General features: G+C 38.1%; 1 protein-coding gene across 1 annotated transcript; it reads right to left on the bottom strand.

The window, feature by feature from the left end:
* Nucleotides 1-15,871: 15,871 nt before the first annotated feature.
* On the bottom strand, nt 15,872-24,480 carry LOC141638424 (E3 ubiquitin-protein ligase HOS1-like). The gene is made up of 10 exons (XM_074447832.1): nt 23,979-24,480; nt 22,052-22,442; nt 21,545-21,679; nt 21,262-21,437; nt 20,612-21,019; nt 20,330-20,494; nt 19,075-19,569; nt 18,571-18,708; nt 16,910-17,607; nt 15,872-16,400 (listed from the first exon to the last, which is right to left on the bottom strand). Exons 1-10 carry the CDS (start codon nt 24,105-24,107, stop codon nt 16,226-16,228), a joined length of 2,910 nt encoding a protein of 969 aa, XP_074303933.1. The 5' UTR covers nt 24,108-24,480; the 3' UTR covers nt 15,872-16,225.
* Nucleotides 24,481-26,607: the final 2,127 nt, after the last annotated feature.

The raw sequence follows: 26,607 nt of genomic DNA, 5'->3' as shown, positions 1-26,607 counted from the left end.
GTTTGTCTTCTGTGGTGGAAAATACCTCTTGTATAATGCAAGAGCGAGTGTATTCTAGTCAGTAATAGCATTTGCTTCCATGTCCAAATCACGCAACCACTCTGCAGCACCATATCGCAGAGAAAAAGGGAATAAAACTTATTTTAGTTAGTCTTGTGTTACCACGGCAGCCAAAGGGATTGAGCAACAGTATGTCACAAACTTCTCCATATGTTTGGCATGATCCTCAATAGCTTCTTATCCAAACAGATTTCGTTCTACCAGGTTAATATAGGACGGACGGATCTCAAAGGTGCCATCATCGGTGGTCGGCAACTTGAATCCCTTAGGTATGGATGCAAGGGTGGGCTCTGAATGACTTGCTAATGTAACCATGATCGTACTAGGGGCAGAAGTAGATGTATCTTCTTCTAAAGATTGATTTTTTTGCAACGAAAGCGGCGTAGGCAGCGTCAAGCGTACTCAAGTCTTCGGCTTGATGAATTTCTCTCCAAAAGTTTCGTCTAGCTCGGAAAGTCTTTCTGGTTCAGAGTCGAATGGTACGAGCTCGGACCTGTGAGACCTGGGCATAAACAAACACTAAAGAAAAGAATAAGAACGGTCTCATGGAACTAATGTCCCCTGAGACAAGACAAACTAAATAAGCAAACAGAGAAATGTTGCCTCCCCGACAACGGCGTCAAAATTTGATGAGGCTGTCGCAACCTATCAAAAATAACCAACTGGTCTCTAACTAATATAGCTATGGAAGTCGGGATCGTATCCACAAGGAGACTAAAATGTGCTCTACTTGCTAACTAAGTTTGTCTAGGTAACAAATTCAGGGTTGTTTGATTTTGTTTGCTAAACTACAAATAGTGAAGAGAAAAGAAATAAAGGAATAGAGAATGAGTATAAAAAATATGGGGAGAAGAACTAGGATTGTTGGTTCACCAATGAATGTCGAACGGTATTATTTAGGTCACAGATCGGTCGCAAATATCAGTCTAAGGGGTAGTGAAAAGGTCCTCTCGGATCACTAATCGCCCTAGAATGCTTCTAACGAGCTCTCGCAACTTATTAGGGCACTCTAATGTTTGTAGCAGATCTAACCCTCACCAAGCTCTCGATCTTTGGTCGGGGTTTACCGGATCAAATAATCAATCATGCGCATTAACTGACTAATCGCGATTTAATGCTACAATTAACAACAAAGGCATAAAGTAATTGACCAATCTAAAACCTAATAAACAACCGTCATAAATTCATTGGCTCCCCTAAATCCTAGCGGAGAAATTAGCTAGACATGTTCATAATAATGAAAACGATAGTAATAATTAAAAGGGATGAATTCATGATAAAACGATGATAGAAGAAATTAAACATAAACTAATAATGATAATAAAGATGGAACAGAAAATAAGCAATAAGAATAATAGAGATGAAAGAACAAAGATTAATTAAATTACCAATAATCCGGAAGAGTAATGAAGAGAGAATGCAAAGTTTTGATCTAAAAGTCGTAAAAGAGTTCTATGTAATTGAGATTTTTTGGCAGTTAAAGGCAGAATAAAAGGATAACCTAATAAATTGTTTTTCTAGTGTTTTTATAGTAACTCCAAAAAGATAAAACAAATTTGTAACTAAAGCCCAAACACGAGCTAAATCTCGGCCAATTAAGCATCTGTCGATCGAAGTCCCTGTCGATCGACACACTTGGACCCTGTCGATCGACACAAACACTAAGTCAATCGACAGCCATAAATAGCTCCAAAAATAAATCCTCATGTGACGACGGCATGAATGTCGATGGACATTTTCCTTTGTCGATCGACACACCTTCCTCCAGATTGATCCGTCTACAGCTCTCAACACAAGGTCGAACACGGACTCATATCCTTCCTTAATTAATGGGTTTTGGCTCATAATCACACATTCGGACCTAAAACCTGCACAAGTCACACAACTTACCCAGTAGCGAGAAATGGGAGGAAATAATAGTGTATGGTCGTAATAAACCATGAAAATGCGTGCTAAATGAAGGGAAATATCATATGTAAAAAGCACGCATCAGTAGAGCCTTAGGTCTCCATACCTGCTTCTTCTATTTAGTGGGAACAGTGGTGCCTGGTTGAGCTTTTTTAGCTTTCCTATATTCCCCAGCATAGTGTCCAATGCCTTTACACACAGAACACACTACTGGTTTCCATTCAAACTCCACCTCAACTACCACCAGGTTACCATTTTCATCCAAGAACTTCACATTTTCAGGGAGAGGGTTACCTATTGTTATCTCAATCAACACTCTTGCATACCCAATCCTAGTCTTGTCCTCAGTAGCTAAATCACTTTTGATAAAAGTACCCAACAAACCATAGATTTTTGAGATACCTTTACCCCAAAATTTCAAAGGTAAACGATGCAATTTAACCCAAACAGGAACAGATTTCACTTCATGTTTAACAAGTTCAGTATCACTAGTCCAAGGATTAACTATGAGCGGCTTCTTGTCAAATAAAATGTGACCCTGTTTCAACACAGCCTCTCTAGCAGCCTTGGTTTTGAAATGAACCATAAAGACACCATTAGGAAGAAAGGAGAGCTTGTCTACCTGATGGTTTTCCCAAAGACGCCTTATGAAACTTTCAGTGATTTCCCATGGTGGATTGGATTCTAAGATGAAGCAATAGACAGAGTTTTACCAGTAATTTAACTCTACCTGTACTTCCTCAGCAGTGAATTGAAGCAAGCCAACCGGTTCCTCTGGAATCGTCGGAAGATGAACACTTGTAGGACCATGTACAACCTCTTCTTCCATTTCTTCATCTTCTGTTGTTACATCCTCCACAAGAACATCCAGATTAAGTGCAGGAACTCCAACCACTTCATGAATACTCTTCTCTTTGTGCGTATCGGTGCTCGAAGGTCCTGTCACAGATCTTGTTAAGGCAGGGAATTCCTCCAAATTGTTATGAGAAAGCAGACTAAATTTATTGGTATTAATTTGAGAATTTTTTTCCGGTGATTTTCCATTAATCGAAGACGATTTGGCGGCCGTCATGATTAGGGTTCTCTTTTTTTTGTGTGTTTTCCTGAATTCTATGCTCTTTCTCTTTCTATATCTAGCTCTCTCATTTTTCTATATTTACATTAGTTTACATTTCATTTAAGCTGCGGAACCTCAATCAATTGTGACACTTGCATGAACTAAAAATAGATAGACTTAGAACCCAAAACTCATCGTCTCATGGATCGACTTCGACTTACCACTTTTTAGTTATTTGTTGGATTTATAAATTTGTTTGATTGAGTGAACAACGACTCGCTCTACATCAGTTTCTCAACCAATATGCTTCATCTTGACCTGCCAACTCAAGAGCAATAAACTCAGACTCCATGGTGGAGCATGCTATACAAGTCTGTTTTGCATACTTCCACAATGTAGCACCTTCGCCTAAGGTGAACACATAACCACTAGTGGAACAGATTTCATAATTACCTAAAATCGAGTTTGCATCACAATATCCTTCTAACACAGTAGGAATTTTACCATAATGCAAAGACAAATCAATTGTTCATTTCAACTATCTAAGTAAACGAAGAAGTGCATTCCAATGTTCAACACTAGGGTTATGTGTATACCGACTCAGTCTACTAACAACATAGGCAATGTTTGGTCGAGTACGGTTCATGAGCATCATCACACTTCCTATAATTTTAGCATACTCTTCTCCGGAGACACTATCACCCAAGTTTTTACACAAAGATACGCTAACATTATAAGGAGTTCTAGCAGGTATAACATCAAAACTGTCAAATTTCTTCAACACTTTTTCGACATAATAAGATTGACTTAAGGATATTCCATTTGAGTTTTTAATAACTCTAACTCCAAGAATAACATCAGCTTCCTCTAAGTCTTTCAACTCAAATCATGATGATAAAAATTGTTTGGTTATTTACAACAAATAAATTACTACCAAGAATGAGCATATCATCAACAAATAAGCATATAATCACACAATATGATCCAAACAGTTTAGTATACACATGAATCATACTTGTTGGTAATATAGCCATCATCAATTAAAGTGTTGTGAAATTTCCCATACCACTGTTTAGGTGCTTGTTTAAGAGCCTATAATGATTTTCTCAGTTTACACACTTTACTCACTTGACCCTTTACCACAAACCCCTCGGGTTAAGACATATAGAACTCTTCCTTTAGGTCGCTATTCTAAAAAAACAGTTTTGGCATCCATCTAATGTATTACAAGATCATAAATAACACCTAAAACAACCAGAGTTCTAATGGTGGAAACTTTAGTCATAGGTGAGTATGTGACACCCCGCGATAAAGCGGAAAATATAACTAATAAATTAAAGAAGAAATTTGTGAATTTGAAAACTTTTAAAAATTACTAGTTAAAGAATAGCACGCGGGTGCCACTAACGAAAAGAAACAAATACAACAATAGACAAATTTAGGTTATTACAACCCAAGTCTAGAAAACGGGGAAAAGATATCCCACGAATAAACATATAAGGAGTTTCTAAACTAGCAACTAAGGCCCAAGGGTTTAGTTCTCGCTAGCCCACACGTCTTCCCCACGCAAGCATCTTCACCACCTGTCATTCATGTAAACATGAACGCCACAGTCAGTGGGGAGTAACTCAAGGTTCTCCCAGCCACAATATGTTGAAACGAACATAACAAAGAACATAAACAAACAATCATATTAGATAAGACATAAGTGAATCGAATCATAACTAAACATGGGATCATACGTGTTTAAACCAACAAGGATAAAAGAAATGATGGAATAAACAAGTAAGGCACAAGCAACAATAAATAAATGGAAAAGAAAGACAAGGAAACAGACACGACCACTTAGCCACGAGCACGTATTTCAAGGAGATATGACCAAAGTAACCATCCAAATAATGCAAGACATTTATCACTCTTAGACTATAATTTCCCCGGGTAGGACTACGATAATAATACGGTCCTAGTCTAAATCTGCAGATTCTCGGGTGTACATCCCGATTCGACGTGCGCCAAAGACAAAGACGCACCCAAGACTCGACTACTAAGGAGACCGAGTACCCCATCGCCGAACAAAGACGAAAGTGGCGGAAAGACTAAGATAAGACTCACTTGCCGAACAAAGACAGTGGCCAAAAGCCGTACTTGCCAGAACAGCACAAGTAGGCCAAAACCGTACTTGCCAGAACAGCACAAGTAGGTCAAACCCGTACTTGCCAGAACAGCACAAGTAGGTCAAACCCGTGCTTGCCAGAACAGTACAAGCAGGGCAAAAAGTATGTCAAGCACATACGATGGTAATATGGAATTTCTACAAGAATACGACTCTTACAAGTAATTATTTATAATAATATTTTCATACTTGTAACATATAAATAAACATTTCATTTCATAATTATACATGCCGGTTAAATAAAATAAACAAGTACAACAAACAAGTACATGGGACGGGATTATTAATGTCACACTCATACTCATGGCTTGCATCTCACCATTAGTACGGATGGGAACATCAGTCCCGACGATCATATCGCAACTAGAGGGCCTATGGCTCACCCCTAGTGTCCGATAGGACCAAGGCTCTCACAACCGGACAATACAAGACATTATCAAGAATATGACTCTTACCAGTACTTATAGTAAATATCTCGTACTTGTGTCATATTAATAAATATTCCATTTTATAATTTAACATGCCGGTTAAGTAAGAGATAACAAGCAATAATGAATAATTTACGAGATAAAATGTGACCAACTCAAGTGACTCATTTACGAGCCCACAACACAAATTTACATGACCCATCAAATGAAACTTATTAGACCTAACACCAAAATCATGTGAAGCCCAAACTAAGATTTATATAGAATCCAATAAGTGGCATACAACAAGCCCAAACATTTAATCATGTACCACCCAAAAGTTTAGTCACAAGAACTCCAACCATTTACTCACATAAAGCCCAACCGTTAAAATCAATTGAGCCCAATAAACAAAACAAATGAGTCCAAGAAAATAAACATGTATAAGAACGATATTTAACGAATTGCGTTTTATAGAGCATGGGACCGAAACTCAATAACTTGGAAAGGACGGATATTCACACCATTTTTACTATAGAAATTTAAGCCGAGAAAAATCACGCCCTCTTCAATCCAACATCACTTTCAACTAAACCCATCACCACGTCCGTCCACTCTCAGCTCCAAAACCGAGTCCGAAATACCCAAAACAGTCCATTCAACTCAGAATTAAGACGGAAATAAGCGCAAATAAGACATGAACAACCACCATTAAACCTGTCCTAATAAAACTCGAGATTAACGATTAATAACAGTCCATACACGGTACCAAAACAGAATTCGAGCAGCTCTTTTTTTTGTCCAAGTTTGAGACGGAAATAAGCAAGCACAAGGCACAAATAATCTATGCCAATGCCGACCAAGAAAATTCAGGGAAGGACAGAGACATCAACTGCAGCAGTACATGAACATAAAACACGCAATGAACTCGATATTACCCCTCATACCCGAATCCAGTTTGAGACGGGTCCAAGGCAACCAAATCAGCCATGTAAAATGACCATTATCAAGACCAAAAACAACCCCATTCATGAGGAACACACAAAGACTTAAACTTTACTATAAATGAAGGTAAAAACGAGTAGGAAGGACGAATTCCCGACATTTTGTCGAGTAACCTATCACTGTTACCTTAACTCTTCGAATTCCCGAGTAAAAACGTCCATAACACGAGCCTATCTTCAGTCTTCAACTAAAAAGGAGGAAAAACGAGTAACATGGGTCACAAAACCGGGTTTGTAATAAGATGCCCATTTCGAAAATTCAACAAAATATGAGCTTTCTTACCTTAAAAGAACGAGGAAGGGACGAGGAAGCTAATGGTGCAAAAATAATGGAGTTTGGTTGAGAGACGAAGGCGGGATCGGAGTTTGAAGGGTCGACTAAAAAGAATGGTGGTTTCCTGTTTTGTTGTTGCTGCGTTTTGTTGTTTCTAAATGAAGGAAGAAGGAGTATATAAGAGCATTGACATTGAAGAGTTTTTCTCACCCTTTTAATTTCTCTTTCATAATAAAAGGGCTACTCTTCAATGCACAACCCTTTTCAACTTCTTGTAAACATGGGGTAAACTCTCTGCCCACAGGGCCTTCTTACCTTGGCCCATGTGCCACTTTACTTTATTTTTTTCATTTTCTATAGTACTCCGTATGTATTAACAGTATTAGAGTAATAGTTTACATGGAGTTCTTCATTTGGTGTAAATTTTTTATAGACTAAACAACTTAATCAAAAATCTTAATTTTTTTCTCCATAAATAAAGTCTGATTTCAACATATTTTTGTACGGATAAGTCTTACTTAAGATGGAGTATTAGTTTTATAGATAAAATAGATCCAAATATTACCACACGATGCTAATAAAGACACAACTTTTGATATTTTCTAGGCAGCTAGTCATGTGATTTTGTATGTACTTAACCGTTTTTAAGATTTAAGACGGATATAACAAGTTTGTATTTTTTTCACACTTGATCCTCCTTTTATTTTCTCTTATCTTATTAGTTACGGAGTAATGTTTTATCTTAGACTAAAAAAAATATTCAAAATAAAAATATTATTTTAATTATGGATCATAGAAAGTTAATATATACTCCGTATTAATGTTAAGTTTAATTAGTTTTTGTTAGTATAAAAGTAGTGTTTAGTGAAATAAAAGGTAGATGAAAAGGAGGAGTAAAACTCCTCATTGTAGAGAAATATAAGTAAAACTTTAAAATATAGTAGAAAATGAATTAGAGGAAAGAGAAGATGAGGTGTCGAAAATATGAGATGAGAGAGAAAAATAAAAGGGGAGTACGAGCCCTCTTTGTTGCCAATGCTCTAAGGGGGTGGGGACGGGTGCTTGAAACAACAACAATAATTAATATTAATAATATTATAATATAATAATAATAATAATAATAATAATAATAATAATAATAATATATAATAATATAATATAAAAGTAGAGTGAAAAAGGGGTAGGTGTGCGTGTTGTCGAATTTTGGTTGGTCCGGATTAAAGTAGGTACAAGGTGAAATGTGACGGTCTATAGCTAGATGGAAAAATGTCTCGAGTTTATTTTAACTTGAGACGGAGACTAATATTATTACTGTCACTATTATTATCCGACCAAAAATACGTATACATTTATTCTTATATAAATTATGCCTCAAAAATATAATTTAATAATACGTATTTTTATAAAAATGAGCTTTTATATAATACGTTCATAAAAATCATGTTTGACATAAAATTAAGTAAATTGAATAATTCAAAATATATAATAAAGTGATTAAACGGTTTAATAAATTTTAAATGTCAAAAAGGGAAATTCGCGGGAGTTACAGAGTAAGTGTCAAAATAATCAATGTCTTTCTTTTGTGTAAATCCCCTAACCACGAGTTTGGCCTTGAACCTTTCTATTGTGACGCTAGATTTGATTTTGTTTTTAAATATTCATTTATTACTAATGGGTTTACTACCTTTAAGCAAATCAGTGAGCTCCAAAGTCTGATTAGAAACAATAGAATCAAGTTCATTTTTAATAACTTCTTTCCAAAAATTAGCATCAATGGATTTTATAGCCTCGTCCTATGTTTTTGGATAATCTTCTACTAAAAAGCATAAATAAGCTCATCAGAAGCATAGTAATCACATATTATTTCTGTTAATTGAGTTCTAACAAAATCACCCCTAAAGTTCTTTTCAACTCTAGGCCTTTTACTCCTTCTAGGTTCAAAAACATGATCAACAGATGTACTACTACTAGCTTGCGCAGAACTATCAGAAGGATTAACAGGCAAAACATGAACATTAGGTAATGATGGAATATCTTTATTTAAAGGAAAAACATGCTTAAAAAATTCGGTGTCTCTAGCCTCAGAAATAAAACGATCACTCAATGACATTAATTTATAAGCAGAACCGTTTCGAGCATAATTAATGAAAATGCAATCATAAGTCTTAGGTCCAATAGTAGGTCATTTAAAACTAGGTAAGCCTACTTTAGCCAAACACTCCTACACTCTAAGAAAACTCAAGTTGGGAGCATAACCTTTCCATATCTCGTAGGTTGTCTTGTCTAGTTTCTTCTGAGATACCCTGTTAAGAATATGACAAGCCGAAACTTAAAAGCATAACATTCATCATTTCTTTCAAACAGTAGTGGGCCTAGGACTTAAGTAGTGGGGGGGGGGCACAATTTCTTTTTCCTCGGTATCATCTTCAATCTAAAAAGCATTTTTTAATATTTTTTAAAATTTTAAACTAATGTTGTATATAGAACAAAATGCAACAATAATTGGTCGTTTATGAATTTTTTTCGTAAAGTAATTTATTTGGAATTTTTCTCCATAACACTTCAAAGTTTGATGTAAAAGCGTTGAAAAATAATACTCTAGTCTCTTAATATATAACACACTTTAGTCCTTATTTTAGCAAATGAGTAAAAGTGGCTCAATGAATGAGACTTGAAAGGTAAGGTGTTAATTTACTATGAGGTCTAGGGATCAAGTTCATATCCAAGCACTTTTTTACAATTAATTGATAAGGGCCCAGCCCAAATCACTAATAAAATTATGTCAAAAAAAACCCCAACAAGTAGATTAGAACCTGGTACCTGATGGTTGTTCATAAGAACTTCTACCAATTATGCTAACATAGACTACTTGATTATTATATACACTCATAAGTATTAATTTTTCTGAAGCTGTGAGGTGCACCTGCCCCTCTAGGGCCCCCTGGGTCTGCCCCTACTTTCAAAGTTCTATTTTTGCTTTCATCTACTCCATTTGATTGAGGTAAGTAAGGTGGACTCTTTTCATGAATTAAACCATTTCTCTCACAAAGATCTACTAAATAGTTTGAGCCATAATCACCACCTCAATCGGACCAGACTCTTTTAATCTTTCTATCAAGTTGACTTTCTACCTCGACTTTGAACATTATAAACATGTCCTCAGCTTCACTTTTATTTCTAAGAAACAAATACACTTTAGTGTATCTAGAACAATCGTCAATAAAAGTGATATAATAATGTTTACCTCCATTGCTCATAGTGCTTTTAAAGTCGGCTAGGTCGGTGTGAATTAAGTCAAGAAGATCGTATGTCTAGTTTTAACAGGTTTACTCTGTTTCTTAGGAAATTTAGCCTCGACACAACTAGGACATTTTTCAAAAGCTTCTGTAGGTAACAATTGAATAAGCGACAAAGATTTAAGTTTTTTAATCGAATCAACATTCACGTGACCTAGTCTGCCATGCCAAACATCAATAGACTCAACGATATAAGTATAAGTAGAATCATTATTATTAACGATAGGAGAATCAACATTTAAAACAAATAAACCCCCCAGAGAGATAACCCTTGCTCACAAAATCCCCATTGCGCGACATTACAACCATATCAGCCTCAAAAACAAGTTTCACTCCAGCTTTGTTTAATAAGGCACCAGACACGAGGTTTCGATGCAAGGTAGGAACATATAAAACATTATTAAGAGCAAGAGTTTTTCCCGAGGTCAGTTTGAGAAAGATCTTGCCTTTGCATGTGATCACAACGGAAGAAGAGTTACCCATGTAGACACATTCACCATCAGCCACATCTTCAAACTCATAAATTAGCTCCTTATTAATTAGCACACAAAGGCCTCGAAGCCCCTGTATCCAGAATCCAATCACTAGCATTTGCAACCATATTTGCCTCAACTACCACAACAGCAATGATATCATCTTTTTCAGCAACATTAGCTTCGGCAACTACTTTCCTTTTATAACATTGGTAAGCTTTGTGACCCGTTTTTCCACCTACATAGCACGCCAGGTTCACATTTGGTTTCTGGATTTTAGAAGCAGGTTTGGTGAACTTTTCTTGACCTGACTTCTTAGCATTCTGACCCTTAGCTTGACCTTGATCAGCTTCAGCATTTTTCTAACCCTTGAACTTATCTCCATTTGAAGACCCACCAGTTTCAACGAGATTAGCTTTTGTAGTGATAAGAGACAGTTGAACTGACTTATCTTTCATTCGATTAGCCTCCTCAGTCCTCATATGACCTATCAGCTCTTGTAAGGACAAATCTTTTTTTCTTATGTTTCAAATGGTTCTTATACTCATTCGAGGAAGGGAGGAAATTCTCTAGCAATACATTAGCCAAAAACACCTCATCTAGTTTTATTCCCTCATTAGTGACATTCAGCGCACAAGTTCTCATAGACATGAACTTGCTCCATAATAGGTTTGCCATCTACTATTTGAAACCCAAGCCACTGCCCGACAACATATTTCTTTTTACCCGCATCATCAGCCCCATACTTTTTCTTTAAGGTCTCCCAAATGGTCTTAGCAGATTTATGGACCATAAATAAAAAAGGGTATTAGACATATGATTAAGGAGATGACACCTAGCAGTTTTGTTATCCTTATCATGTTTCTTAATAGACTCCTCATTTGACTTAACAGCAGCAGACGGGGGTGGGGTAGTCTCGGCACTAGTAGCGACAACAGGAGAGCGAGAGAGCGAGAGAGAGAGAGAGAGAGAGAGGATAAAAAAATAGAACATTGTCGATTTCTAGCTGTTCAAAAAACATAAGTAATTTCTGAAATCACCTCTTAAAATTCTGACCATCTAAAGGTTCCAGTTTCGACAAATCAGGTATGATTTTGCTCAAAAATTACTGTCATTGTTACGACACAAAATATAGTTTTCAAATTGTTGGAATAATAATGTCGCAACAATGGACTGAAATAAGAAAATTTAGCGTAACACGAGGAAAAAGCGCTGTCGTGGTAAAATAGTCACTGACTTGACTATATCGACACGACCGAAATGGTAATCGTTGCGACACTCGTACACAACCACTCATGTATGAGAGCCTTGAAACGAGTTAGTAACAATACCCAAAAATAAACTTAGAAGCAGAATAGGAGAACATTTAAAAAGGAGACCAAGCTAGGCCGAGCTAGCGCACACGCATGCGTATTTAGATTCAACCCCACCATCCCCAAGTCTCACAACAAAAGCCAAGAAAACCAAGTAAACACTAAGGGGGCGTTTGGTAGGGGAAAGGGTAAGAGAATGAAATCAAGAAAGGGTAAGAGAGGGAAATGAATGGGATCACCCATATTATACTTGGGTGTTTGGTTGACAATTAGAGGGAAAGGGAATTAAAAGCCAACATCCACCACCTCCACCACCATTACCCACCACCTGCCACAATTATCTACACCGGCACCCCCACAAGTAGCGGCGCCGACGATCTTCCTCACGGTAACCCACGGCGAACCTAATCACCGCGCCTCACGCCCTCAACAAACACCACAATCCCGGCCCCAAACACCTTATTCATTCTAAAAAAATCCACCACAACCCTTGGAAAACCCTTCCCCCACCCCTTAAAACACCGGATCTGGTGTAGCCGGCGTCGGGCGGTTGCAGTGGTGTGGCCGAGGAAGGTGTTGGTGGTGGTTGGTGGGGTGGGAGAGTTACTGAAGGTGTTGGTGTGGTTGAGGATATGGGGTAGCGTGGACAGTCGGCGTCGCTGGTGGTGGTTGTGTCGGCGTCGCTGGTGATGGTTGTGTCGGTGTGGTGGGTGTAGGGTGTAGGTGGCAGTGGTTGACGGTGTGAGAGGGTGTGGTGGGTGTTGGTGGGAGTGGTGGAAATAGGGAGTAGGAGGAAGAAGGGATTATGGGGTTATGGGCTTACCCAAGGGGGGGAGGGGTATGGATGAGAATGGTTTTAGGGGTAAGGGGGGGTATGGGTTACCCTTTCTTTGTGTCAAACAAACAACAACAAAAGGAATCAATCATTTTTATTCTCTTTCTCTTTCCCTTTCCTTATTCCCCCCCAACCAAACGCCCCCTAAAAGAACAAGGTGTATAATAATTACATGAAAACCAACTCTCCCCGCCGATATGGGAGAAAGAGCATACCAAAAATGGGTTTGGCTTTAGCTAGGTATCACTACCAACAAAAATCACCAAAGTTGATAGATGAACCATCTCAACCAAAACCTTAAGGTGATGGTTGAAGCACAACTATTATATTTATTCCTATTACACCCCTTCACTTGAGTGTCTAATGGGCTCGAACAGTGGTTAGTGCACAGGCCTCTCATACCATCTGCTAAACTTTCACTTCGTGAGCTATTGGAGGCGGTCAGGATTTGAACTCGTGACCTTCGGTCAAATTGACTCTGATACCATAATAGATGAACAATCTCAACAAAAACCTTACTATCAAATAGAAAAACAAAAAAGCTATTTATCATTCAGGAAATTTGATATTTACATGCTTTCTTAGAAAAAATGTTTTCTGTAATAAAAAAAACAGTAAGATGTATCTTTGACTTTTTCTTCTAAGAAGAGAGAATAATGGATGAGTTTTGCGTAATTTTCATTATGACCAAAATGCCCTTCGATTTTTAGTATATTAACTACACTAACTTGGCTATGTTTACGTTTGTGGTACTTATAGCCTATAATATGGCTAAGTCCTTACATGGAAAAGAAGAGAGTTGTGAGAGGTTATAAGTTTGTGACCGTCTCATGGTACCCTCGAACTTTGGCAGATTACACATGGTACCCCTCCTTTTAACTTTCTACATATGGTACCCCTGTATTTACGTTTTTCTTTCCCAGAATGCCCTTAGCCAAACTTCTGTCATCACTCCGTGTCTCCGTTAGTTTTTTAACTAATGACCCCTTTTTTTGATTATTTAATACACTAATAATACATAACTCCTTAATTTATACAATAAACTAATTTTAATAACTAAATCCCCAAACCACCCTTATCATCATCATCTTCAAAATCACCCCAAACATCCTCCTCTTTCACCCACCACCATACCAATCACCATCATAATCTTCATAGCTCCCACCACTTGTCATGCCTTCGACGACCACCACGCCGACGCCACCACACATCCACCACCTTGCCGATGTCGGCAAACCAGTCCACAACGACCACTGTCGCCTCTTTCCCTCCTTTCTCATTATGCACTCCTTCCACACGACAATACCGTGACTACCATGCCGTCACCGCCAAAATCGACATCCACCGCACAACCTTCACCACCGCACAACCCTCTGAATAATTTTTTTTCAGATCTGATTTCCTTCTTGATTTCTTCTTCCTCCTTCCTTAAAAGCATCGACTGCAAATTCAACTCGGGTTTCGATGCCACAATTGAGTCATGGCGACTCGATCTGGGTTCATTTCTGGGTTGCTCATTGTTGTAGACGGAGGTGCGTGGAGCAGGTGATGAATTGAGGTGAATGGTTGAATTGGTCGCGATGGTGGTCGGGATCTGGAATTAGAAGGAGGTGGTTGGTAATTGACGGTAATGGTGATTGATAGTGATGCGGGGGTGGCGAAGTTGTTGATTGCTGGTGCTTGTTGATGGGCACGAGTCTTGGTGGCTTGATTTCGAGGCCGCGTTGGAGGGAGACGGAAACGGAGGAGCAGCTGGTGGTTGAATGGTAGTGACGATGGTGAAAAGTCGGTTGCTTGTTGACTCGGTTCCGATGTCGGGTTTTCAGACGAAGAATATGGCAATGGTGTTTTGTTAAATGAGAACTGAAACTGGAGGTGATAACATGGGTTTTCATGGTGGATTAAATGGCTATTAGATTTTTTTTGGTACGAAAATGGTTATTAGATTGAAGTATGGAAATTGTTGATTGAGTTTGCAGCATAACGAAAGAGACAAAAGAAGTGGGTTTGTGATTTATGTATAATTAGTGAATTAAATAACAAAAAAAAGGTCATTAGTCAAAAAACTAACGGAGTGATGACGGAAGTTTGACTAGGGGCATTCTGGGAAAGAAAAACGTAAATACAGAGGTACCATATGTCAAAAGTTAAAAGGAGGGGTACCATGTGTAATCTGCCAAAGTCCGAGGGTACCATGGAAAAAAACCGTTTAATCAAACATAGTTCATTGAAAGTTTTATCTCCAAGAAAACAATATTTGTACAAGTCAACAATAATAATGTACTGTAATACTGTTGCTCATGATTTAGCCAACAGGGCTAGAATGTGAGTTATTCCACTTGTCAAAAAAAAAACAATAATAATAATGTACCTTCTTTGGTTAACAATGGTGATTTTTGAGATCGTCAATTTCGTTTTGTGCTTGTGAAACGTGTTGGTTCACTTGTTACAAATCGATGTCTTGCTGATTGCAGTTTCACACTACTGTTGAGGATGGTACAGTTAGATTTATAATACATCCGTCTTATTCATTAGTTTACCTTTGTTCATTTTATACACCTCACATAAAAAATAAAAAATAAAAAGGTAAACGAATGCTCTAGGATATGCTATAAATATCATAATGGTAAGGTCGTTCTGCTAGGAGCAAAAAAGTGCGGAAATAATAGTATTCTTGTTGCTGAAACTCTCGCTTTAAACAAAAGGCATTTTAGCAGCTAAATACTTAGAGATCTCGATGTTAATTGTTGTAGGTGATAATTAATGTATTATTAACTCAATATGTATTACTTAGAAAATTCCTTGGAAAACTTCTGGTATTATCAAGAATGTAAAATTAGATCTTCAGTTTTTTGATGAATTGATAATTAAACATTGCTTTCGTGAAGCCAACAAAGTTGCCGACTTTATGGCTTCTATTGGACATTCATGTCCAACTCTTTCGAGGTGGTTTGAAAGCCGGTGACTTCAATTTACCTCTATCATTCGAAAGGATGAGATAGGTTGATCCTACCTAGATGATCAATCTAGTTTTATTACCTTATAAAAAAAATAGACGAAGAGAGTAGATATTTACGGTAATACTGAATGCTTGAAATCATACTAAAACAAGTATCGGAATATCTGGTCTCAAAAAATAACTTTAAGCACAAGACATTACACAGAGACATTGCTGAAAACGCAAAATTGTGACCGACATTCCAAAAGATGATCTGAGAGAGCATTCACAGATTTAAAACAAAATGTCGCTCCCTTTTCTATCCTCTTTCTCCCTCTTTTCGGATAATCTCTCTTAATGGCGAAAGTGGACTCCCAAAACTAAGCAAAATTATGATACTTGTCGCAAGTCTACTGTATTTGCTGCAAGCCTTGAGCTGTTCAGTGTTGTTGAGTAATCAATCTTAGTGAAGTTTGGATAAACAAAATCACCTGCGCAAAACACTACCTCTTCTACCGCCTCTTCTTGTAGGCGCCGGATGAAAAGATATGGCACTCAGCATCTCTGGACTCGGCTCCTCTTCTTCATCGCTAGTTTCATCTGATCTCCATCTTTGAACACCAATGACGGTGTTATCACCCCGAGAACCATTTGCTTCTTGGCTGTAAGTAAAAATGAACCCACAATGTAAGAGCCTTACATACGATGTTATTCACTTGAAAACGCCCAGTTTCCATTTATAATGAAGCCAAACTCTAGCTGTTCTTTTTTTTATGGATTATTACCAGGAGATAGTGCAAAATGATTAACTAAACTAATTATGCTTCTTTTTAGTGTACAGTACGGTCATTCAATGCAGCTGTGGTACTGTAACAATGCTATAGTCCTTGTTCACTTGAGAAACCAAAAATAAATAAAAGAAACAGAATGGTTCTTTCCGTTTATAGAGATGTTGACATATACCAAGAATAGATATCTACTTTCTAGAGACGAATTATGTCGGGCAAATGGGCAGGACAGTGATCACCTCACGGACTCACGGTCAAATCTGACGGGGACAATTTCTCAGACACGGGAGTCTCACAGAGTTCTTTTTGTGAGATTAATCTATTTACCCTGTAAATAGTGGACCAAGAGCCAAGGCAAATGAAAGTAAAGCAAGTCCTTTTACCTCCACGAAATATCCAGAACATCATCTGTAAAGGCAATGTTCTGCGGCCTATCTGGATTCCCTGGGGATAATCTCTTTCCATTTGCAGTTTTGTATCTTTCATGAGGCGAATCATCAACTAATCCACGCATGCTGATAGGCGTCCTTGTCGGTTTTGCCATGACCCTGCGAGAGCTTGGAGGGCTAACCTTATGAAATTGTCCATAAAGACCATTATGATCTAATTGGGGGAAGAAATCATCAAGTTGGTTATCGTGGAAATCATTCTGAAAAGACCTTGATGCAGTTCTATAAACATCTTTAACAGCAGATGTCCTAGGAGTTGCAGAATTAAATATATCGTCCATCTTGAAATTTCTGGGATTGCTCATCGGAGGTTTTACTATTCTTTCCGAATTCATATAGAAATCTCCACGAGGTACTGATGATGAAGCCCCGTTGTGAAGTTCAGAATGGACATCTCTGGCATGACCGTCTTGGGGTGGTTGAAATGAAGACTCGCGATCCATTCGAAGAATCAAAGATGACTGCAAGGATGACGGTGCAAAAGTCAAAGTCCCAACTTGACCTGGTTGACCTGCAATATCGGCATCCCTTTGGCAGTCAGCCTCGTCCCAACATAAAACCATATCCTCCGTCAACTGTCCTGACTTCAGTTGTTGCTGCTCAACTTCGGGCAGCAGCGCCACAGATTTATTCTGCGCAGAAGTATATCAGAACCTCAGCATCGATAGTATTCTGACTCTTCACATTATCGTGCATACACGTCTGCCACTTGACACTTGGACATGGGTATGACACTAGATAATTGAATTTAATGAAAAAAATAAAAAGAGGATTTATACAAAAAATAAAAATACAAAATACAAAATCTAACACTTGGACACACACCAGCATTGTATCTACGGACAGTGGTCATCATAGAACGTGGGTATGACACTAGGACAATTGTTTTAAAGGCAAAAAAAAAACTACGCGGATTTATACTACAAACCAAATCTAACACTTGTACACATAATCACCAGCATTGGATAATTGTAACAATTCTGAGTACAGAGCTCATCATAGAAAATCCGGAGTTCGTATTTACGCATTGGCCATTGAATGACAGAGACAAAGGAGGTACATCTTAAAATAACATGCAATTATGCAAGTACCAAACTGCCAAGGCAAAATAATATGCAAAGATTAAGAGGACCTCCAGAGTCCAGATATAACCCTTTGTAAGGAAAAATAAAAGGGGGGAACGGGAATGGAGAAGAGGGTGGGAAATGGGGGTATGGATATGCCATTTTCTTTCCGAAATTTTTCTATATTGGAAGGAATTTAGTTTCCCTTCTAGGAGGGATTACTCCCCCACCCCAATCTTCCCTCCAACTCAATATTGCTAACTATAGAGCAAATGGTCCTCTTTCTTTTCCTCTAAATCCATCCATGATTCCATCCAAACAAAGGCTAAATAGATGTCAATGACTCGCACAAGCATAAACTGAAAACAAAAATTACAGGATTGAAGACAGGTCTTGTACTTGTGTTCTACAACTTATCCCATGTGCTATTAATACAATGCAAAGAAGGAAAAGCATCACAAGCAACTGAATACCGGCATTAAAAGCTAGTGCTTCATACAACAAGAGATATCAAAGAGTTGAAATACTTACAACCAACCCTTTTCTCCAATGAGCTGTGTCTCTCATCCTGTGCAATACCTCTTCATCAACATCATTTTTAGAAAGGAAGTCCTCCTCCACTGTCTGAAGCTTGCAATTAATCTGAAATGCTTCAACATACCGGTGACGCTACAGATAGAGCACACTATGTCAGAGCGTTCTAGATTCACAACTCTCGACTCTCAAGTAGCTGTATGAAGAATTATCGATGACGCAAACTACTGTCTCTAGACTGGAAGGATAAGACATTTGTCTACCAATACACATAAATTTCAAGCAAAAATCAAACACCATGAGTGTAAGAATAGCTCAGCCAGAAAGAGACTTGGAAACAACAAAGCCAAATGAAAACATTTAAATTTCTGTTGTCGAAAAAAAAAAGCAAGCTGGAAATATGAGTTGACAAGTAGCAAGGCTGATTGGAACAACCATGTTTTAAATGCCCACATTCACCTATCGAAAGAGAGAGATAGAGAGAAAGATTACAATACTCACCTGAAGATAATACACGACAAGAAGACTTCCAGAACTGGTAAGAGGGTCAGTTGTAGCAAAATCTAGGAGGCATTTATGCAGATGTTTTTCCTCATCATGATTCCAAGGTAACTCTATCATGCGGTCGACAAACTTCCCCCGGATACAAAGGCAGCAAATTTCAGTCACCAACACAAGAACCCAGTCCGTCCAAATTCTGAATTCATCTTCCAAGTTCTCTGAAGCATCTACCGGTAGCTTATGCTTCAGCTGCTTCTCTTTAATTTTCGTGCACAGCATTCTCTGGTACATAAAAGCTTCTGTTAATAGGCCGCATTCAACTTTTATTCTAACTGCGGTGACTGCCTCCCTTAAAGACACCTCTGCTCCACCGTCACGCCCACACCAACGTAGAAACATAAGGGCTGTATCAGAAGTTTGCCTCTCGAGAAGAACTTTTGCGATCTTAGGATGAGACTCCGGACTTGAAATCTCGGGAAGAAGGTGGCAAGCTTCCTGGTGAATATGGTGTTTAAGCACATGACCATTAGAACAGTAGACACCAGATAATACATTCAAATGCATCAAGAATTCCACCAATACAGAGGCAAATAACCATTTCATACAAAGTATATATTTTTTAAGCCATTATCCATCACGATAGTTCACATCAGACCTCAAAAGTCAGAAGCTGGTGGCAAGCTTGACAAATGACAAAGCCAAAGTGAATGTCACACATTTAACAATTCAAACCAGGTTAGATGCAACACTGAAGCAACACAACCTGACAAATTTCATCACTAACATAAGCAAGATTAAGAAAAACGATCAATTAGAGAAACCCATCCAACAAGCAACCTTAGCAGTGGTTAGCCACCCACTGCCTGAAGTATGAGACCGAATATGCTTCACCATAAATAAGCGAGGATCATATACAGAATCAGGCGCCAATCTTCTCAAGATGCTAGCAACAACTGCTACGAGCTTTATATTAGACGTGTGTAAATGATATCTGAAAACTGAATTTTTTTTAACAAAGTTGATCTGACAAAAGATAGTGAAGTGGTCTGAACAAATACTAATTCGAATTATTTTCTGATTTGATATGGGCGACACAATTATAACGTGGTAGTAAAGAGTTCCCTCACAATATACCAATAGGGAAATATTAAGTTACACTACTCTATTGAACAAGAATAAGATCAGAAATATCAGCTAAACATTAATGCGCTTTTCAGGATACTGACATACACATGTCAACCTTAACAACATTTACCTGGAGAGCTTCATCAGTGTGGTCATCCAAGAGATAGAAGGTCAATGACTCCAGTAGAGAATGTCTGGTTATACTAAAAGTAGCTGCCAAATCATCTATAGCATGCCGCCATTCTCCATCAGATTCCGACTTTGTCCAATGACGATCAAACAGATAATACAAAAACTTAATTGCAGTTAAGGGACCCAATTCTTCAACGAAAGTTAAGAATTAAAACGGACTTGCATGAGGGGAACATAAGTAATATCTACATAACATTCGTATCTGAAAAAAAAAGGATACAATTGCTCGTTTGGCAACCACCATATCAGAACTTCCGCACAGGAAAAGTATATCGATTGCAGCCCTCACATTTTCAAATGGATAGCAGCCTCCAAATCCTTCGATTTTGGACCTGAAAAAAGATGAACCACCATCCTTTTGTAAGGATGCGACCTCTCGCTCAACTTCACTACTCTGTCCATATCCTTTATCAGCTTCGAGATTCAACAATGCATCCTCGAGGAAGAGACTAGAATTATCCTGTTCTATGCACTCTCCAGAAGGTTGAACTGCCTCAGGCCATGCCCTATTAACAGCAGCTGATTTTCTTTCACGGACAAGAGCTCGCCATGAAGCGAGATTACTGTGACGAGATCTAACATTCTCCAGAAACTGATGTCTGATGCACCACATCATCATTTCCATATGCTGAAAATAAGATAAAAACGAATGGCTTAAATATACACAACAAATTGTGGTCTGACATTTCTTATAACTCGGTTAAATCAATGACCAAAATATAAAAGATAATATTGAAGTGTGACTCGGTATTCGTTTTGGCGTGACTTAATATCTGACGTAAGAGACATAAGAAGTCATAAATACATAAATATACCATGAGAACAGATTGAGTTACAAAATAGAAACTATATAGTATATACATACTAAACCTGCTTGGTCTTTGATATACTCTCCTGAAAATGATTTAGGTCATCAAGCTTTGCTGCATGTGTATCCTTGAATGACAAGTCCAGAACTTCCAGCACATTGGACAAGCCCGCCAGCTTTGCCAAGATCTTCAGAAGACCGCCCATTTTGGCATTCATCTCATTAATTCCAAGATTATCTATTCATAAAGTCAAAGTATACACAAGCATACCACTAACTAATTAAAAAAATCAGAGGATAAGAGTTTAAGTAAGATACAAAAGGAAAGCAAATAGCTTAGGATACATATCCCTCGAACTTCTTTGATGATATTTTTGAATGTCCGCTTGCACCAATCCTTCACAACCACCTCATCCAGCAGAAATGCTATCACGGGATCACTTGATACAGCACTTTCATCCATGCAAACATCAGTGACATCTATTTCATTTCTGTAAGGAAACAACAATCTACAGTACATGGGTCGTTCACGCAGACCAGTCATACAATAGCTGTAAAGTAAAGAAGAAGACAAAGAAACCGAGATACCACACAAAAAAGTTTTGAACATCAAAGACAATGACACACAAGAGAACAGTCCACACCCCCCAACCAGCATCGACCTGACAGTGGCATTGAGGTACTTGAATGAGAACAATAGCCAACAACTAATGAAAAAGAATTTCGATAGACTCCACGAAGTATTTGAGAAGCTTCAGATCAACAAACCAACATGTAAAGCCTTTACTTATGGTTGCAAAATAGTTATGCATGAGAACTGGGAGCAGAGAAGCAGCTATTATGAAAGGATACACTGACAAATCAAACAGCATAAGTTGTTCTCCATAGCCACATCAAACAATGAATAGAGACGTTGGACGTCAGCAGTCAGGTGTGCCACATCATCTTCAATCTCTTGATATTTATCATCACCCACTTTATTAATTAGTCCAGCCTCAACACACTCATAGTAAAGGCGACGTCGAAGTATGTTCCCATTCGTAGGAAGAGGGGTTCGGCAGATGGGGCAATTTTCATAGCGTTGACTACACTCAGCACATAAGGATGCATGTCCACATGACATAAGTACACTCTCCACTAGACGGCCACAGCTCCGAAGGTCTCTACTGGCACGACATCTTTCAACCTTTGCCTCATTGCATAGATCCACGAGATCAACGGATGCCAAATGTTGCAGAGCATCCTAGAATCATATGGCACATCAAAAAGATACTTAAGGCAACGCCATTTTGTTTGTTCACAGTGAACCAGAGAACTAAATGACGAATTTTAAATAGAAGCAAAGACAAATGTAGCCCTAACCATTGGACATGAAACCTAAATATGAATCCTTGAACAAATCTATAATAATCTATATTTAGATCCTGTACTTTCGTATACCCAGATATTTGATAGTCTGTAACTGAATGGAAGGTAGGGAAAGAGAGGGGAACAATTTCTTTGTTTGGCTAGCAAAATTAAGTTGGAGGGAAATGGAGTCGAAAGAAAACAGATCCCAACATTTCCCTCCTACATGACAAATTTGAATTTGTCCAACATATGAAAGATTTAAAAGGAAAATGACATTGTCCCATTTCCCTCCTTTCGTATCCAAACAGGGTTAGCTTTCCTTTTGCCTCATGGAGAATACATCCTCAAATGTGCCTCTGAAGAGCCTCTCTCACTCAAAGTCCGAGAGGAGTAAGGGCAAGACTAGACTCAAACAACATTTCTATTACTATATGAACAGGTCTCATGGAAGATACATGTCGATAAAAGGCCAATTCGGTATTTCATTTACTTCTGTATATTAAAGCAGCTCCATCAAACGCCAATTCGCATTTTCTTGTCCCTAAAAAGGCCCACCTTACACTTTGCCCTGATTCACACAAAACTCAACTCCTACTCCATCAAACACAACATCCTTCCTCCCCCTTTTTCCAGTACTAAAACCTACTCCCTCCGCCCCAATCATTCGTTTACCCTTTTTTTATTCTTTGTCAAGGGTATTCTAATCAAATGTAAACAAATGATTGAGACGGAGGAGGGAGTATATCGCACTGCATTCTACACACGCTACTCCACCCTTTCCATACATTACCAGCGCTTTGCGCTACGCGACTATTCAACTAATCAAATTCAAATTCACTTTAAGCAACGGTAAAATAAAACTCCGTCCAACATTTTAGGGGGTGTTTGGTTCACGCGTGGGTATGGGTTTGGAATCGGGAATCATACCTGAGTGGTATCGGGTTAGAACTTGATACTCATACCTTGTGTTTGGTTCAATTTTGGGGGTATGAGGTTAGAAATCAATTAAAGCTAAAAACTCTTCAAAATACAATATTTTTAATAATAATTTTTATACTATTAAATCATGTAGAGAAAATTTAATCAAATAAATATATAAAATGATTTTTTTACAATTGTTTTTATCACTTTTTAATATTTGTAATTTGATACCATGGGTATCAATCTCATACCCACCCCCCTCCCTGGTATGAGAAACCCATACCTCATGGGTTTGAGGTATGGGTATGAAACCTTCAATTTTGTCAACCAAACACATGGTATGGGTTTGGTTCATTCCAAACCCATACCTCATACCTATATTGGGTGAACCAAACACCCCCTTACTACCAATGCAGCGCAACATAGATTAAACTCATATAACAACAATTAATAGTTCCACAAAGTGAATTTGAAGCTTGAAATGAAATTAAAAAGCGAAAAAAAATACCTGGACAATTTTACTGCTGTAATCTGGAAGATGTCGGTGCTGATCCTTGTGAAGTGATGAAGAAGTAGAACTGAAGCCATTAGTGAACTCGGAAGAAACAATTGAAGCGTCTTGCATACTCGATTTCATGTTTATAGAAATTAATTAATGATATTTGAGATTTTGTGATTAAATATAAACCCTAATTTTGAGAAGGTTGGAATGTTAGGGTTTTAGAAATTGGAATCGAATTAATTGATTGAAAGAGGAATTGTGGAAGATAGAAGGAGGAAATAGGGTTTTGGGGAGGAGAAGAGAGAAGAGAGAAGAGAGAAGGAGAAAGTTTAGAATCGCGGTGGTCGCCGGCGTCTTACACCACCATAGAAGGTTTTGGAAGGTGTTATTTCGAACAAGAGTTAAGAGGAGAATATTCGAATAATGGACTTAATATCACTCGGTGGACTAACCAAACCTGCCTTACAACGGTCCAACACTCAACTAGTACCACTATACGTCTATACTCACCATTTATTGAACGAAGATCAACGATACAGGGTTTCACATGAGCAAGTTCATGAACCAGTCTAGGTTGGTAGGTATTTGGGTGGGTAAGAACTAAGAAGTAGATGAAATTTGTCTAGATTTATGAAAAACGGTTTAGGCTTTTTATCTAAGTTATAAGTTTTATTTTTATTTTTATTTTTATTTGGGATATTCTACATGGTACCCCTTAATTTTTCGACTTTCTACATGGTACCCCTACACTTTTTAAAACATACATGGTACCCCTAATTGTTGTCATTATCACTAAGTATATCCCTAAACTTTATATTCCATCAATTAAACTCAGTTTTAGGCGTTAGGTAATGACTTGGACGCGTAACCAAACTTGTCATTTATTATCCCATGACATAAGAAGTCTATTAGGCTCAATATCCATCTCGATCCTAAAATTTATTGATATATATGGGCTAAAAAAATTTTGACGGAAAATTTATTGATTCTTTGCCAAATTATCACGTCCAAAGATGGATATTGAGCCTAATAGAGTCCTTTTGTCATGGGATGATAAATGACAAGCTTGGTTACGCGTCCAAGTAATCACTTAACGCCTAAAACCGAGTTTAATTGTCGGAAAATAAAGTTTAGGGGTGCACTTAGTGATAATGACAACAATTAGGGGTACCATGTATATTTTAAAAAGTGTAGGGGTACCATGTAGAAAGTTGAAAAATTGAGGGGTACCATGTAGAATATCCCTTTTTATTTTTATATAGTACGAATTTGTCTAGGTTTATGAGTAATGCGGGTACAAGCGAAGCGCGGACATGCGGGGGGTGGTGGGCGGGTGGGTATGGGGCGGGTCTCACGTGATATCCGGACCTGCCCCACGACCCGCGATGAATGACACTTTTGAAACGCGTCGCCGCCCCCACGACCCATCAAATCATTACTCGTACCCTCCCTAAGTGGGGCGGATGTGGGGCGAAATCCGCCAAAACCCGCCCCACTGACAACCCTATGAACCACCCATGTTATCATTACGATGAACATAAGACCATTTACACTAACAAAACTATCGCAAAGCATCAACATATCACTTATAATGAGTGACAAATCGCTTTGTCCCATCTGATTCTTCTTTAACGCCTCGATGACGTTTAAACTATCATTCTTGAGCACGACCCGTTGATAGCCTCTACTCATTGCCTCAATCATTCCACGCAAGATTGTCGCTGCTTATGCTGTAACATCCCCATACTCCAAGTGCCTTACCAGGACCACTCGGGTATAAGGATGCTACCATCTCGGTTACCCGAGGCAATGAATATCATAAGACAATAAAGAAACGTACTTTAAAAGTAATTATAGTTTAAGTGATTACATGTTCAAAACCAAAACTGATAAAAGGAATACAAGTTCTCTAAAACTGTCTACTATCAAAAGACTATAAAACTATCAAACACAGCGGAAGACTTCTAAACTGCATCGTGGTGACTCCTCCCAGTTACTTTCTCATTGCTCCAAGACTCACATCTCATTATTTTATATCGATATCATCTCACTCTTTCTTACCATGGATCTCCTCTTATTATGCTATCACCCACACTTGCCACTAATCTATCTATAAAATCAACGTTCACTGTTCAAACAATTGCATCTCCTTTGTACCTCTCTAGAAATCAAAATTCCTTTCATACCGTTAATTGCCCAAGGAAATCACACAGTAGTTTCATCTCTTAATAAACCAAATCTCTCAAACTCACTCACTGTGTATAAATCTCCCTCGCGACATGTCTCCATAAAGTTCACTGTATAGCACTCTTCTCAACCCCTTTAAAACTCACTTTCACTACATATATCCTTAACCCACACGACTTCTAACCATCTCCCTCCATAATTCTTTACACATCTCAAGCTGCCACTATCCACACCCCTACCTTCAATCTTTTTATTCTCACGTTCGTTAGACTCACATCATCCCTTGCCCATATTCACTTGCTTTTACGTTACTCAACACACATTCATATCACTCTTCTCATCTCAGAAAACATGCTCTATGTCTCAATTAAGCCATAACGGTCTTTCTTTTCTTTTTCCACTATCTATCACAACCACATATAGCCCATCTCCTCCCACCAAACTCATA

Source organism: Silene latifolia, unplaced genomic scaffold, assembly GCF_048544455.1.
Source record: "Silene latifolia isolate original U9 population unplaced genomic scaffold, ASM4854445v1 scaffold_20.1, whole genome shotgun sequence".
Classification (NCBI taxonomy): Eukaryota; Viridiplantae; Streptophyta; class Magnoliopsida; order Caryophyllales; family Caryophyllaceae; genus Silene; species Silene latifolia.
This window is presented reverse-complemented; position numbering and strand designations above follow the sequence as displayed.